Below are 17476 nucleotides of genomic sequence, written 5' to 3'. Positions count from 1 at the left end.
GAAAGGAACCTTAAGCAGCACCTCATTCCTGAGTTTTCCAGGATGCCGCCAACCAAACTGGGTCAGTCTATGTATAAAAGGCCTGATAAACATAGCAAGTAAACTCAAAATCATAAACGTGATCATGGCCACCCCATACCACATCTGCTGTCTGGAAGGTTAATTAGAGAGGGAGGGAGGGAGGGAGAGGAGGAGGAAAGAAAGAAAAAAAGGTAAGAACCCCACCGGCTGAAACAACAGAGAGAAAATGCTAACAGAGTGGTCTCCTTTACTGACATTATAGACTTTGGGCATCACTTAACATACATCCATGCCCTCTTCCCTCAGTAAGCTGTGGCTCTATTTTGGCAAGTGCTCACAAATTCAGAGAGTTGACACAAGCTAATGATGAACCAGGCCTTCCTCAGGGGGTAGGGGTGCTGCACTCACAAAAGCACAACCCAGATTAAGGGAAAAAATGTTTTTTAAGATGCTATGCTAGAACACAAGCTGTAAGTGGTTCTAACAGATTTAAGCAGGTCTCAATAATTCTATGTCTTAAGGAGAGAAATGCATAGGGCAATTTTTTATTTTAACAAACAATTCTGATTAAAAAGTATGTCCCAGTAGGCCTAGAAATGATTTCACATGAACACAAGGGTCTTGTATTTACTTTATCCTCAGAAACCCATCACAGTGACAATCCCAAATGCACCTACCTGTCTCTGGGGACATCCAGAGCTGTGTTATAATCTGGGGGACCTCCAGGCAACATGTTGAACAGCAGGTGGTTTGTACCTCGATCCCACCTATTAAGAAATTAAACATGTAGGAGAATGTACATGTTGATGACGAAGACACAGAAACGAGTCAGTTCCTGGATGACAAGTGGCAGGTATCCCCAACCTGAAACAGGTCACTTCTCAGGCACGCAAACTGAGTTTCTAAGAATCCCAGCAGTACATGCGGCATTAGCCTGGAGCCTCAGAAGGAAAAAATGGATAGATGTGTACTCCAAGCTTGTCTACCACAGAGCTGCTATGGTAATGAAAACCTGAAAACTCTCTGAATGTGTACCGTTGGTTAAAGAAACAAAAAATAAATTAATATAGAAGGCTGCTTAAATACATTATGGAAAATGTGCAAAATGGAATGCTATACAGCCCTTAAAATTACATAGTAACAGAATATGACATTATTTGAAAATATGTTCATGATTATTTAAAGGAAAATGGCAGCAAGGAGTATGTTCTGTGTGATCTCATTCTTGACAAAAATGTATATGTATATAATTTTATACAAAACTATATATTCATTCTTGACAAAAATGTATATAGTTTTTTTTACCCTCACCTGAGAATATGTTTTATTGATTTTATAAAGAGAAAAAAGGGGAAAGGGGAGAGAAACACCAATGTGAGAGAAACACTGATTGGTTGCCTCCTGTATGTGCCCCACCCGGAGAACAAACCCGCAATCTTTTGGTGTACAGGATGCACTCCAACAAACTGAGCCACCCAGTCAGGGCTATGTATATACTTTTATACAAAAATTACTGTAAAGTAACATCAAAATATTAATGATGATTATCTCTTAGAAACAGGATTATGGAATGAGCCTTACACTCTTCTTTTTGTTTACCTGTATTTTCAGACCTTTTATAGTGCATATGTATTTGGGAGTAATAAAGAGGTGGGGAAAAGTATTTAAATTAAAAGAAAAAAGTATAGGAAGATGAACCATCCTTAGTTTTTAAGCTCTAAGGAGTTGTGAGCCCACAGCAACAGCACTGAAGACAGACTGCTGCTTTTCACTGGTTGAAGTCAGCTGCTTACAAAACTGGCTTCATGCTATAATGCAGTCACCCACCACATCCCCTCCCATGAGAAAAGATACAGCGGCTAACAGCTGGGAGCCAGCTCAAGAGAAGAAACATTCCCCTCCCTCTCCTTCCTAAGGTTCCCTGAAGGACTTGGCTCTAGTCAGTAAAAGTGCTAGATACCTAGAGAGCTGGGCCAGTGCTTGTGCTGTCTCCTTAATGCGGAGCGTGTTCTGGTTCAGCACATCAATGGACGGGACAAACAGGCAGGCCCGGGTGATGTCATCAGTATAGTAGTCACTGTCTGAGATAGCCGAGAGCAGTTCATTATACTCCCGGGAGATGGTGTTGCTGACTGGGACGCCAGAGTCATCCACGTACTTTTTCAGAGAGTAGATATACACCTTGATTTTGTTCTTTGGGTTGAATCCACAACGGTAGACATCAAAACATGTGTGCATTCTGCAGCTGAGATCACCCCGCTCTGGGATGGGACTATCGGCCAGCAGCCTGACCACTGGCACATCTCGAACACTGCGCTTCTCTACGCTCCATTCATTTGAGGATTCGATGGAATGAGGCCAGAACTGAAACATGCCCGTGGCAATGAGGCCCAGGAGGACAACGGAGAAGAGGGTGATGTAGTAGATTCGGTGCTTGATCTTCATTCTTGGGATGAGGGCAGGACCCCGGATATTGTACTTGACCGACGCACACATAATGACACAGACAGCCTCTTCCTCACACTCCTGTTTATCAGGTGGAAAAAGCAGAAAAATGAAGTATTTAGTCCTTTCAAAATGACAATTGAAAGGACTGTTTAACTTTTAATATACCTATTTCTTTCTCTTAAGTGGTGTGATGAATAAAAATTCTTTTAAAATATAGCTTATCTAAATAGTCTCAAGGAAAAATAGCAAACCTGAATAGTTCTATAACATTATAGAAACTGAATCAGAAGTCTTAAAATCTTCTTTAAAACTCCAGGCCCAGAAGATTTTCCAAGTTCTATTAAGCATTCAAAAAACAATTCCAATTTTCCACAAATTATCCCAGAATTCAGAAAAAAGAGGGAACACTCCCCGGCTTATTTTACAAGGCTAGTATAACCTTAACACCAACATCTTACACTGAGGATTCTCAGAGTATGGCCTAGGGACTCCAGAGGGTCCCCACAACCCTTTCAAAGAGTCTGAACCATTTTCATGATAATACTGACATTATTTTTTCACTTTAATTTTTCAGAGGCTACATATGTATGATATTGCAAAGACTCAGTGCAGAAGTGGGTAGGACAATCCAGCTGTCTTTTACTAAGCTTTTCCAAAAATAATGAAAAGTATCAACTCACAGATTCAAGATACTCAACTCCAAGCAGATATACATACAAAGAAAAGCCCACCCAGATAAGTCAAAGTAAAACCACTAAAAAGAAAGCCTAAGAAAAATATTAAAAGCAGCCGGGGTGGGGTGGGGGAATCTATCCATGGTAGATTAAAAATCTGTATGTAACAGGCAAACCTATACAATATTTACAACACAATAGAGAATATCTATGACTTCTGGGAAAAGAATGACTTCTGAAACAATATAAAAAGTGCAAACCATCAAAAGATAAAATAAATTCAGGATTACAATTAAGAACTTTGTTCATCAAAAGACACTATAAGGAAGTAAAAAAACAATCTAATAACCAGATTTGCAATACATACAACTAATAATGACTACTAACCAGAATAAAGAACTCCTACAAAGCAATAAAAACAAAAACACAAAACAGGCAACAAAAAAAATAGAAAACTGGACAAAGGCTCACACACATTTCACAGAAGAGGAAACAAAGAGGGCGCATAAACATCTGAAAGGACGTTTGGTCTCATTTACAGTCAGGGAAAGTAAAACCACAATGAAACATCTACCCACCAGCATAGAAAAACGTAAGACTCAAACACCACCAAGTGTTGGTGGGGACGTGGAGCCACAGGAACTCTCCTGGTAGGAGTCTGACATGGCTCCAAAGTCCCAAATGATCAGCAGATGGGCTAGAAAGAAGAGAGGGCTGATACCATGTTAGATTCCTAAGCATCACATTTTGCTTTCTACCTGTCATAGTTTGGGTTCCCTGTATTCTCTCCCGCCCCACCCCGCCCCCCAAAAAGTATAAAAAATAAAGGACCAAAGACAAGGTTGGGGGTGCAGGTAGTTTACTTACTTGGGAGGTGATCTCAGAAAGCTAGAGTACTGGAGCAAGAAGAGACAGGGAAACTAGAGAATGCCAATAAGGAATGTATTACTAAGCTGGTTGCTGCTGTGGGCAACAGCGGCCCTTAGGACTGCTAGGAACCCTCTGAAGAACCACGTAAGCTATGCCTTGTCTCTCAGAAGGCTGAGTCTAGAGCATTTATCTGCTAACTCCTATCCACTATTGCTTGAGGGTTGCCTGGTACTACTATCAGCTCAGAACCTGTAGTCAACAGCCCTCAAAAGGTCTGCATATTATCCTTTCCTTGACGTACAGTTAATCTGACAAAGAGCTGCGGTTCCCTTGAGGAAAAACTAGGGGAACATTTGTCTATACTTGCAGGGATGTTGCAAAGTACTTCTTCAAGGAGATCCAGTCTCCCTCTCAATCCATGGGATATGAGTCTGAGAGCTCACATCTGAAAACCAGGTGGTGAATAGTGACCTTTCCATTGCAGCAGCTGCCCTCTGCCTACTTGCCAGCTCATGATCTTTTTTTCTGGTTATACAAGTCAAGCAGCACCCTAGCTGGCTGTCCATCTCTACTGCCCTTAGGAACACCATGCTCTATTAGCATCACAGTGGGTCAAAGATACACTGGTTGCGTGTTGGGTCTTGATGCCCATATGGGTACTGTGTCAACCTTGCCTCTGATGGTTAGTGCCACCACTCTGAAATAGGCCACTGCTATTTCAGAACCCTATCATCTTCATAGATACTTGGGAACCAGCTTCATGGTCACATCTCCTGAAGTCAATCCTGGCCTACAGAGGACAGTCAACACTGAGCTTCTCAAAGATGCTGGGCACCTCACCGGACATTCCATATTTCCAGAGTAAAGGGAGTACACCCTCCCAGGAACTTGGGCAAGTAGTGCATCTCTAGCCTTAAAAAGTAAATCTACTTCAAATCTCTACCTCCAATCTCCTTCTGACCTTTTCCTCAATACTCTGTCAAGATAGCTCTGGTTTTCTCCACCTTGGCACTACTGACATAATTCTGTTTTGTGGGGAGCTGTTCCGTAAAATGTAGAAAATTTAGTAGCATCCCTGGTTTCTGCTCAATAGAAGTCAGAAACAATCCTTAGTTGTGACAACTAAAAATATATCTAGACACTGTCAAATATCCCCTGGGGAAGCAAAGTCACCCCCAGTTGAGAGCCAGTGGTATTGGCCATTACCATGCCCAACCTTCAATGAGCCTGCCTAGCAGCACATTAGGACTGGCTCTAGTTATCCTTGCTGGTCATTAAATCCTGAATCATGAGAAAATGCCCCCAACGCAACAGTCTTTCCCTTCCAGCTTGATAGTCAACCAGTGCCCCCACTCTTGGTCAAACACCCTCAAGGTTCACTCCTACAGATGCTCCCCCAGTTCCAGCTGGTCTGTATGAATCAGGTCCTACAATTCTTTCAGTTCAAAAGCTATGTCCCTCAGAGCATGGATGGTTCTTGCCTGCTTAGGCAATACTGAGATATGAAGGGAGGGGGAGGCATGTCTTGAGGAAGATAAGCACCATCTAGCAAGGCATCTGCCTAGGTGAGGTCTCTGCATAGTGTCCAGGCAAGTTGTTCCCCTCTATAGCAGAGAGGTGGATACTTCTGCTGCCCCAGATCTAAGGAAATCTGGGAATTCAAAGTTCTCAATGCCTCCACCCAAATATCTCCATCCCAGGACTCACTCCTGACTTTAGCAAAAGCAACCTGTGTAAGCTGTGCATTTAGCTTCCTTTGCAGCTCTGCCACAGTTCCATCAGTGCACACACTATTCATGGTCCAAGTTCTGAGTTATTATATGGTGTGAACTGATTATTTTCTTTCTTGAATTAGTGTTTCCAAAGGGGGAAAAATGGGTAGGTGTAGACCTAATTTTCTGTGTCCACCCCTAAACACCCTCCTCTCCTCTAATACTGGGCTTCCCTGAAGAGGACAGACCAAAAGGAATCTCGTATTAAAATGTTTGTTCCATGTAATACCATAACCTGAATCAAGAATTTCATCACAAAGCCCTACAAACTTTACCCTTCTAGAAACAAATCAAACCTGTCCCTGCAAAACACTGGAATCATCTGGCTAGCTGTCAAGCACTGAGTCACTGGAAAAATCTTTTAACCCCACTCTACAGTCCAGATGAGATGCATTTTCTGTTCCTGGAATTATTTATTCCTAAAATTTGTCTAAATAACCTTTCCTTGATGCTTTAGGCTACAACCAATCAATCTACTTAGTCCAATGTTTTGAGTCACAATCTCTTACCTTAGCCATTTTAGAAAAGTACTCACAGCTGAATTCCCAGGGCCACTGCTACCCTGCAACTTAACCAAACTGCTTGAAAACAAAGGAACCAAATAGCAGCAAAAGCAGGAGAATCTGCAATTCATTGCCCTAACTGATAGAGTTCTTTATTATTAAAGTTATATTGTGATGAACCGGTCCTAAAAATGGTTCCCAATTTAAAAAGAAAAAAAAAAACTGTGCCCCTTTGTTAGTGGGATTATACAATATTCAATTCAATACATATAATAAACTAATAACCAAACTTTACTGAGGATTTACTACATGCCAAGATCTGTTTTAAGCACTTTGACAACTTACTGAATTTTCCTAACAGCACCATATGACAAGCTATTATTATCCTCATTTTAGGGACAGGGAAAGTGCCACAGCAAGGCTGAGTAACATGCCCCATGGCACACCACCAGAAAATGCCAATGCTCGATCTGGAGGGTGGCAGGCTGGCCCTGGAGCCTGGTTCTTCACATGTGAAGCTGCCTCCCCTGATTACCTTTAAAAGCCTGGATTCGATAACCCTTCTTCACTCCCCCGTTAGCGAAGCCAGGATAACTTGACAGAAGAAAATCTATCCATTCACACCAGCATACGCAACCAGAAGGCTTAAATCAGCGGAAGTGAGAAATGATGGAAACTGAATCATATATTTCATTACTGTGAATAGCCTCTGAGCTCTGAAGTTTCCAAACCAAGTCCAAATGCCCCTAAGCTTCAAGTCGAAGCCCGGAGCCAAGCCACCCTGGGCCACCTCCCCCACCCAGTCCTCTTTCCGAGTTGAGAGGGGCGCACTGCCCGCGGCATCCAGCACTGTCTTGGAGGCCACAGGCCACCGCAGAGCCCGGGGCACAAGGCATCCCCGTGGGAGGAAACGGGTCCCTGTAGTTCGCGGGAAGGAGGTGGGAGAGGTCACGGCGGAGGGGTGGGCCCCGCAGGAAAAGGGAGGAGCGGACGGGGGACAGAAATGGGTGCGGGAGACAGGTGGGAACCAAGGGCGGGGCGGGCCAGGCGAAGGAGGAGAAGGCGGTGCGGAAATCCACGCGCTCCGAAAGCGGTACATCGCGGTGAGCGGCCCTGCAGGGCTCGCAGGCGCCTCACGCAGCCCTCAGGCCTCCGCACGGGCCGCGCTTTCCCGGCGGCCAGGGCCAGACTCCGCCGCGGCCCGGGGAGGCCCGAGCCCGCCCCGCGGCACCCGCCGGCCCTTCCGCGCGGCGCTTACCTCGGCCACGGCTGCCTCCCGCTCGGCCCCGCGCTCGCTCACCGGCTCATGCCGCGGGACGCGGGCCGCGGCAGCCCGGGCGGGATCCCGGCGAGTCGGCGGCCGCGCCGGGGCTGCGGGAGAGCTGGGAACGTAGCGCCGGAGACCCGGCTCGGCGTCTGACACCTAGCGCACTGCGCATGCGGGAGCTGCCGGGCCCCGGCCCGGGCCCGCGCCCCCTGCTGGGCAGGAGGAGTCAGGGCACCGCGTAGGAGCGTCAAGCTCGGGCTCCACAGTGAAACTCAACGCCAGGCAGCCTCGTTCATAATTAAAGAAACTGCAAACTGCAAACGAGGCAGCACGCTTCACTTATGAAACTTCTAAAACCGACAAAAATGTAATATTTTATTATAATCAGTACTGGTGAGCGTGCAACATCCCTGGAAGGCAACTCGCACTATCCATCAAATGTAAAATGCGGTGCCCTTCAGTCAACAACCCCTCTGTACGAACTTTACCCTATGGATATTCTCAACACGGTTTATCAGAAATATTCTTTACAGTATTATTTCTAATAATAGCAAAAACTGGACTCAACCAAATAAGTTATGGAACATGGTAAGAATGGAATGCAAAAATGCATATATTTTGGTATGGAATTATCTTCAAAATATGCTCATATGAAAGCATGGTCCAAAACAGTGGGGAAGTATGATCTCTTTTATGTTAAAAAACAAAACACATAAAATATATGTGTAAATAATTATATTAAGGCATATGTATAATATTTTTTGGAAGGAATTTAAGAAGCAATTAACAGTTTGGGGGAGAGCGATTGTGGAGGAAGAAGTGGGGAAGAGAGCCTTTAATTTTCATTATGTTTTTGTATTATTTATGATCTAACCTTCTACATGCACAGTAAAATCTCTGTCATAAGGTAGTAAGTGGAACCTAAAAAATTCAATCAAAATTTAGTGATGTTACTGAGAAGTTAATGAAATGACTGACTCACTGAGCCTATGCAGTTTACTGATTGATACTGGCTTCAGAATCCAAATCTCTTTCTGGTCCCAGCTATGTTAGCGCCATCTGGTGGAAGTTGTCACTTCTACTGACGCTCACTGGGGCTTCCAGCAACAGCAGTAATTTTGGAAATATTCTTGTGAGCTAATGCCTGTTTGTCACAGATCCAGGGAGATTGGGACGAGAGTATTCTGGAGATGGGAAACCCACACTCCACTTATCCACACCCAAGAAAGCATTTCTCAGCATTTCAAATCCACACCACCATCCCCCAAAATAATAGGAAATTTAGCGCGCGCGCGCGCACACACACACACACACACCCCCCATTTGAGAACTGGATAAGTGGAGAGCATTTTTTCTTGTTTTTCTCCGTATTAAATATACACATATATGTTTTTAATTAAAAATTCTTTCATTAAACGAGAACTTTCTGTGTTAAAGATCTGTGTTTGGCACAGCCTTTGAGGAACCTGCCTATCTTATTTACTTTATAACCCAAGCATGCATAGTGCCTGGCACATAGTGATTGTTCCATGAGTATTTTTTGAGTAAATAAAGGGGGCCCAGATGCTGGAGGAGCTCAATATAAAAAAGACAATTGCACAAGTTAGATTAACCAAAGCAGAGGGTGAAAAGTGGCTTGAGAGAATATAAACAAAATGCTACAAGGTTCAAAAAAAGCAATCACCCAGTTGGAATGATGTAGGCTTCATGCAAGAGCTGATATCTTTGCTGGTCCTGGAGGATATTTAGGATTTTGACAAGTAGAGAGGTCAATAGGACATTCCAGACAGAGAAAAACGTCATGAGCAAAGGCACTGATGTTATAAAGGAGAAGCAATTGGAAAGAACAAGAGTTTTGTAATCCAGTGTGGTTTAAATAGTATGGCTACATTTCTAGCAGTGGAAACCATGCAAGTAACTGGAGGTGAGAAAGTAAAGAAGCTATGATAATAGAAGCTACACAATGCTAAAGTGGAGGGTGACTGCAGAGAAGGAAAGAAAATATAAGCCAGGACCTGAAGTCTCTGAAGACACTCAAGTGCCCTAGTATTTGGTGTTAAAAGAGGAGAGGCTGTTGCATTACTCACTTGGAAGATACTGGACAAAGTAAAGATCGCACTGAGACCTGCTTACCCAGTGAGTCAGGAAATGTGGAAGAGGGTGTGGCTTTCTAAGAGAGTGGCATCATCAGAGCACAGGATTTTGAGCCAAACCAAAATGACTTTGAATCCTGGCTCTGATGCTTTTTAGCTGTGTGACTTTGGGAACATCATTCCATCTCAAGACTCAGTTCCCTCATCTCTACAGTGGGGGATATTACTGTCAGCTTCCCAGGTATTTACTATGTTAGAGTTAGAAATAATACATGTAACTTACCCAACACAGTGTCTGACACATTGAAGGTATTCAAGAAAAGACAGGGAGAAGGGAGGAATGAATGAAAGGCAGAAAGAAAGAGAACAAATCCTAACCCAAATAGCATGGTTTACAGAAAGGAAATGCTGACTTCACCAACATTCTCTCAAAAGAACAAGGAAAGAGACAGCTTTTCTAAACAGGAGTATCGGGCCCTGGCCGGGTAGCTCAGTTGGTTGGAGTGTCGTCCCAATAAGCCAAGGTTGGGGGTTTCATCCCAGGTCAGAGCACATACAGGTATCAACCAATGAATGCATAAATAATAGGTGGAAAAACAATCTCTCTCGCTCTCCCTCTAAAAAAATCAATAAATTAAAATATATAAACAGGAGTGTCAGCACCAAGAAGGGTCCTCAGCACATGGCTTTAAGGTCAGATCAGAAAGTTCATCTGGGCTCTGAACTGGGGATGGGGTGGGGGCCTTTGCATTCTTAGGATGGAAAGCCTAGCCTTGGTCTGCCTGTCTCAACAGCAGCCCGGGTTGGGGGTCCAGGCCCACACCTCCCCGCAGTCAGGGGTAGGGCACTCTGGTTTGAGATCATCAGTGAAGGTGGCTCCTTCCTAGGGAGGAGAAGAAGAGCACCCAAGAGTCAGAGAAGCCCCTCCTGACTCCCACCATGGGGTCCCGATCACCTGGTCCCAAACAGGCTGTCCCAGGTCCCAGGTCCCAGGTGCCAGGTGCCAGGTGCCAGGTCCCAGCCTATACATTCTGAGTGTGTGGAGGGCAATTTGAACATATGAACAATTAGAATTCAGTCCTTTCTCCTTGTAGTTTGGAAATTATCACTCTTTTTTATTTGGGGGGCGTACTCTCTCTTATATGTGTTGTTCCTTTGACTTGTTTCCCTGGCAACAGAGGAAGAATGAAAGCGCTGCTAAAAAGAAGGTACAGGCTGTTTGTTTTCTTTTCACGTCCACAGGGGGCTGAGGGCAGTCACGACTCCTCCATCTACAAATTACTCACAACAGAGGCTTCTAGTTTCTCCCAGTTTGATACAATAGAGGGGGAAGGGGATGGATGAAGACAAACACAACTTAAGGAGCCTCCTACTGCCACCAAGAGACAAGGAACAGTCCTTCGGGGGCAAGGCTGTCTTCCCGGCAAACGGCTCAGCCATGATCAGTCTTCGCATCCCGAAGGCCCCAGGTTGGCAGTAGCGGCCACAAGGCAATGACCAGCTCATGTGTGCTGGCCCCTCAGCTCCTGGGTCTGACAGGAAGGGGGTTCTTCTGCCACCTGGGACGTGCCCTTGAGCACCTGCCGGATCCTCTGCATCCCTGGGAAAGGGAAGCGAGGGCCCGTCAGCACTGACGGCTGGCTGGGTGAGGTGCTGGGGCCACGCGTGGGGCCAGAGGGCAGGCAGAGGCAGGATGCAGTTAGGAGGGGCTGGGAGGGCAGAGCGCTCACCCAGGCGCAGCCGGTGGGCCTGGTCTGAGAAGACCAGGCGGAACCACCCGGGCTCTTTACACTGGAAGGCCTTGCCGAAGGTCAGCAGCACCTTGTTGTCCAAAAAGCGACGCCACAGCAGCATTTCCTCCTCAAAGGTGACCTTGGGCAGGTACTGGGAGGGTGGAAGGGGCTCAGGATGTGGAGGAGATATCCCTGCCCCTCACATGCTGGAGGGAGGCTGAAACGCCCTCCCCATCTGCACTACCTTCCTCAAGTCGACCCAGATGAAGAAGCCTGCCCCCCGGCTCAGGAAGGGGACCCCCAGGGCCTTGAGCTCTCCGGAGACATAGGCGTGAGCAGCCTTGAGCCGGGCATGGTTCTCCAGCAGGTACACCTGGTCGATCCAGTCTGTTTGGATGAAAGAGAAGCCAAAAGATAAATTCCCCACCGACCCTCCATTCTGTCCCATCAGGCTAAAATGCCAAACAGAAAAGGGCCACCAGCTGCCAAGCCTGAGTGAGCTCCTCCTTTAGCTGGCTGATTAGGATAGATGGGAATATTCAGTACTGGGGGCAAAGCACCTTAAATCCAGACACTTGGCCCTGACAGGACCAGGTCCTGCAAACACGGAGTCCCTCAGGATGCAGACCCTAATCAAAGGCTGGCCCACTCAGTGATACCTCCCAGTCACACCGGGTGAGGTTCGGCTCCAGCAAGGCCCCTGACAAGGTCTGGGCCTTGGGCAAGTTCACCTCCCTAACCCTCATTTCTTTTAACTTTTTTTTCTTGGTATCCATTCCATGAATTTTCACACATCTATAGATTTGAGTAACCACCACCACAGGCAGGATACTGAACAGTTCCCTCACCCCAAAAAACACCCTTGTGCTATCTGTTTATGGTCCCATCATCCCCTTCCCCACAAACACTGGTGTGTTCTCTGTCACTTTTCCAGGGTGTCACAGAAGTGGAATCACACAATAACTTCATCTTTCGAGACTGACTTCTTGCACTCAGCTTACTGCCTTTGAGATTAATCTGTGCTGTCGTGGACTTTATTGCAAATCAGCGCCCCACCCTATGGACAGACCACCGGACCACCGTGTGTTTCTCCATTCACCTGCGGAAGGCATTTGGGTTGCTTCCAGTTTGGGAGACAATGAAGAAAGCAGCTATAAACATTCACGTAGAGCTTTTAGTGTGACAATAATGGTAAACATCTAGCCATGGGATTGCTGGGCCATTTGGCATTTAACTTTTAAAGCAACTGCCAATTGTTTCCCAAAGTGGCTGTACCGTCTTCCATTCCCTCCAGCACTGTAGGAGCAGTCCAGCTGTCTGCATCCTCGCCAACATTTGATCCTGTCACTATTTTAAAAATTTTAACTATCATAGCATGTATGCCATATCTGGTCCTCGCTTTTCTCATCTATAAAATAATGGGGAAAATACAGGAATACCTACTTCATAGGATTCTGGAGAGAGACACTGGAGATGAGGCATTGAGAACATCTGGCAGGGCTCAATAAATGGGAGCAATTACAGGTCCCTTTGTTACCTAAACTCACTATCTGAACCTGGGAACAGAATAGATCCCCGTAGAGAGATTTCCATTATTAAAAGCTACTAACATTTTCCTGTTTGTAGCTTCTGCTCTTTTCTAAGTGCTCACAGCTAATAATAGTGAGTTCACACTAACCAAGTGCCTATTATATGCCAGCTCTATTCTAAATGAATGACAAATCACACTAACTAACTCTATAAGACAGGTACCATTATGATCCCTATTTTATAGGTGAGGAAACTGAGGCTCAAGGAGGTGAAGGAATGTTCTACACCACCAGGAAGTGACTGAGGAGGGTACAAACCCAGCCTTGGCCCACAGCCAGTACTCCAAACATCACCCTAAATTATTCTCATGCACAAAGCATCCATGATCCCTGGCCAGTCCCAGACTGACTACAACCCTCCACCCATTCTCAGGAGGTCAGGCCTAGGCGGTCACCACGGTCCTGGAGCAGCTGTGCCATCTGGTACTGGACCAAGCCACTAAGGCCATGGTAACGGCAGAGGGAAGCCACGGCAGTGGCCACGTCCTGGTTTTCCGTGTACAGCGTGCCAAAGCGGAGCCCGGACATCCCAAAGTCCTGCAGGAGAAAGACACCCAAGGCGGTGGCCAGCCCTCCACAGAGAGAGCCAGTTCTACCCACCTCTCTGCCTTCCCACCTCCCTGACACCCCCAAGGCCAGCCAGGGACCCACCTTGCTTGTGCCCCACATCACATGGGTCCTCTGGGGGTCAGGCAGCCTGCAGAGAGCACAGTGTGGGGATAGAGGCAGCACAGACCCGCAGAAGTTCATGTGTGGTTGAACACAGAGGGGATGGATGAATGAATCTGGATCTGGATCTAAGTCAAGCCCTGGTTTCATCTCTTGGATCACCAACTCCCACGCATCCTCTAGAGCAGGGGTCAGCAAACTAGAGCCTGCAGACCAAATCCGGCCTGCTGCCTGTTTCCACAGTTCTATGGGACCACAGCCGGGCTCTTTCATGGATGTACCATCTACGCTGCTTTTGGCGACATAATGGCAGAACTGTAGGAGCAACCACATAGCCTGTAAAGCCTAAAATAGTTGCCATTTGACCTAAAAATGTTTGCCAACCCTGAACTAGAGCATAGCTCAAGTGTTACTTCCTCAAACAGACTTTCTCTGACCACCCCCCAGTAGACCAACCAAGTGGGTACTCTAGGCCAATCCTCTCGTGGCTCCTGGGCTTCTCCTTTTTAGCACTTAATCAAATGACTAGCTGTGTATTTAGCTGCTAAAATGTTGTTTTTCTGGTTAGAAAGAAAAGTTCCACATAGAAAGGGCCTATGTTTTTCTTGTTTACTGTTGCATCCCCAGTAGCTGGCATAGTGTCTGGCACAGAGTAAATGACACGTCACTATTTCTGTGACTCACTTTTCTAATCCATAATGAAAGGGAGTAAGAGACCATACTCTATTACTTGGCAGAACTGTGGGAGAAGTAGCTGAGAGAAAGGACACAGTGGGGTGGAAAGGTCTGAACAGAGATCAGGAAATGTTAGATTCTCTGAAGGTCAGATTTACAGACTTTACTGATGATCTGGTCCAAGTGTTTCCAAAGGTATTTTGGCCACAAATTCTTGACTCAAACTAAACCCAATGAAAAAGCCCAAACAGCCAGAAATGTATGGCATATGCAAGGGGCTCCAGAATATTTACTGACTGACTGACTGACTGACTGACTGACTGACTGAATGAATGAATGAATGAATGAAACTGGAGCTACTTGGTGGATGAAGGAAACAGCAAAGGCCAGTTTCCCACCCATCCAGCCCTCCCTCAAGGAATCCTAAGGCAGGTCCTTGGAGCTCTCAGAAACCCCACAGAACAATCTGAAAACCACTGACCTGGCCCAGTTCTCATTAGTCCCATTTCTCATTAGGGGCTCTGAGGACAATAGGATCAGCTGGATAGAAGAGTAATCACCCTAGAGCAGGCCATGCCCTGTGGCTGAGCCACAGAGGGACTAGGGCAGGGGGGCGGAGGGGTGCAGAGTCAGCTCTGATGTGGCACCCTCACCTTTCCAGGCTCAGGACACTGTGGTAACCAACTGACTCCTCGAACACGGACAGCATGTAGACCTCATCCACCACCACATGCAGCTCGTGCCTTGGGGGTGGGGGTGGGGGGCAGAGAAGAAAGAGGTTGGTTTATGGGTCAAATGCATCTCCCAGGGTGGGATGGCAGTGACTCAGAATCCAGAGGGACCAGATCTTGCCCAGGGTTACCAAAATTGTTTCATCCAGAAACAACATGCTTTTTACTGTATTTTTCAAACACACAGGAAGCCACACACACAAAGCAGATGATGGTGGGGCTTTTGAAGCCCTGTGGGGGAGATGCAGAGCCCTCAGGCACCCCCACGGAGTAAGGGCACAGTTAAGTGCAAGACAGTTAAATACAAACAGACCCAGATTCAGACTGGCTCCTCTCTCACTCTTAAGCTCAGTAAACCAAGGGTAATAACAGTATCTATACCTAACAGGGTTGTTGGGAGGATTGCATTAGATAGAGCACATGAGTTGTTTAGCAGGGTGCCTGGCCCCTAGAGTGTAAAATAAATGACAGCAGTTGTTACAAAGAGGGAGAGAAAGAACTAGCATCCCACTAACCGCTACCTCCCCACCCCACTGCCAGGAGGGGCCAAAGCAGGTGGAAGCCACAGTGGAGAAGAGGGTAGAAGGATCTGCCCCAAAGCTTTCACCAGAACCCTCACCAGCCAGATGCTTTATTGGGTGTGGGGTACCTCACCTCTTGGCAAACTCCAGGTACTCCTGCAGCTCTCCTGGGGGGTAGATGTCACCCAGAGGGTTCTGGGGGCTGATGAGGATGAGGCCTTTGACCTTCACACCCTGAAACCACCAGTGGGGCAGGACACCCTCAGCTCCTCCTGAAGGCCAGAACTACACGGTCCCACAGAGTGGGGCTGGTCGCCGGGCAGGCTCCCAGGGAAATGTCATGGGACCGTGTTCACCACCCAACGTGAAGCAAATGAGGGCAAAGAATTATATCTGCAGCATCATGTCAACTATGAAAGAAAACAAATGCAGAGAACAAAGCCGGGGGCGGGGAAAGAAGCCCAAATGCCAGCAGGGTTGCCTTTGCTGGTAGAATTATGGGTGCGGTTACACTTTTAAAATTCCCACAGTGGACCTGTACAGCTTTAATTCCCACAGTAAAGTGAGTTGACAGATTTTTGCAGTGGACTGGAAAAGAACCACTGGAGGATTCCTGCTCTTTGTCTGTCTTCAAGAGGTGCTGGACCCCCTCAAAGTGCAGGAGGACCACCTCCTCAAATTGCCAGAAAGACTGCTAAACCTCAGACTTCTAAGCTCCATACCTGACCTGCTGAATCAGTATCAGGTGAAGTGGGGGTAATACTTTAATCAAGTTCCCTGATTGATGTTTTGTACACTGAGGTATCACAGTCTTTAGTGGGAAAGGCTCCTGCTTGCCCCCAAAATGGTTCAATGCCTACCCCATCCTCATCATGGAGTGCCAACCCTACCTGGGAACAGATCAACCACAGGAAAAGGGGGTCCATGCCTTGCTCAGACCCACCCACTCCCAGCCTTGGTTTGATTTGATCCCCAGACCTCAGATTTAGCTCCTTGCAGGGCCATCTCCAGCTTCTGCACTGTGAGCTGGAAGGGGCGTGTGTCCAGCCCAGTGACCTGGAAAAAGATCCACAGCCAAATTCAGTGACTCTCTCAAACCTCTGAACTCTGGGGACCTCTGCTGCCTGTCATCTCCAGCCTCCTTAGAACAGTCTCTGGAATAATACAGGTGTGGTCACTCCCTTCTCACTGCCACTGTTCCCCACCCCAGCACATCAGAGGCACCATCACCACTATTAGGTTTCAGGAAGAGGCCCAAAAGGTCCTCTGATTGGGGTCCAAGGACTTCCATGTTGAGGTCTGCTCTACCCCATCCTCACCTCACCATTTCAGTGTGGTCCCTGGGACTGCTCTTGGCTTCTACATCAACCCCAGGGATCTCAGAGCTGGGAGAATGGGAGGCCCCAGGCAACCCCAGCACTGGCCATGGACAACAGAAGCCTCTATTCCCCTTTCAGCCATAACCCCTGAGACCTCAGCATGGACTTCCACCCATGTCCACCCTCAAATTCAGGTGCAGGAAAGTCTTGGCCTGCAGGAATCCCTACCTGGGGTTCCAGGACCTCTTACCTCACTGTCCAGATAGACAGAGACAAGTCGGACGTTGCCATAGAGATAGGTATGCTGCGTGATGGCTCCATAGTAAGGGGCAGGGATCAGGAAAGCCTCTGGGGAGGAGGGAGCCAGGGCCTGTCACCCTCTGGCTGGAGCTCATGGACTCCCTGTCCATTGGCCCCACACCTCTCCAAAACTTCAATGATCTTGGGGAACATCTGGGGTACACACCCTCTCTCAAATCCCAAAACTCATTCTAGAGCTTGGATCCATTGAGATCAGTCCCTTTTCTAATAATCAGTAGCTAATATTTAACGTAAGTACTATTGCCATCCTAACTTTACCAATGAGGAAAC

General features: G+C 46.9%; 1 protein-coding gene across 10 annotated transcripts in view; it reads right to left on the bottom strand.

Annotated features, from left to right (window-relative positions):
- Positions 1-17476, bottom strand: part of LOC308565468 (exostosin-2) — a 126016-nt gene that overhangs the window by 101361 nt on the left and 7179 nt on the right. For 5 of the 10 annotated variants that reach the window (XM_081154693.1, XM_081154694.1, XM_081154695.1 and 2 more), the window contains 2 exons: positions 1982-2547; positions 699-788 (listed from right to left, as the gene is read on the bottom strand). In XM_081154693.1, coding sequence (XP_081010819.1) covers positions 699-788; positions 1982-2547 — 656 coding nt within the window. Of the gene's footprint in view, positions 1-698; positions 789-1981; positions 2548-7546; positions 7722-10727; positions 11249-11378; positions 11533-11625; positions 11769-13365; positions 13508-13621; positions 13668-14967; positions 15058-15699; positions 15801-16544; positions 16623-17135; positions 17234-17476 lie in introns of those variants that run through there. The other 5 variants (XM_081154691.1, XM_081154698.1, XM_081154699.1 and 2 more) reach the window with 3 other exon arrangements.

This window comes from Miniopterus schreibersii (genome assembly GCF_964146895.1).
Source record: "Miniopterus schreibersii genome assembly, chromosome: 12".
In the NCBI taxonomy this organism is placed as follows: Eukaryota; Metazoa; Chordata; class Mammalia; order Chiroptera; family Miniopteridae; genus Miniopterus; species Miniopterus schreibersii.
The sequence above is the reverse complement of the archived record's forward strand: the minus strand, read 5'-3'. Positions and strand labels throughout refer to the sequence as shown.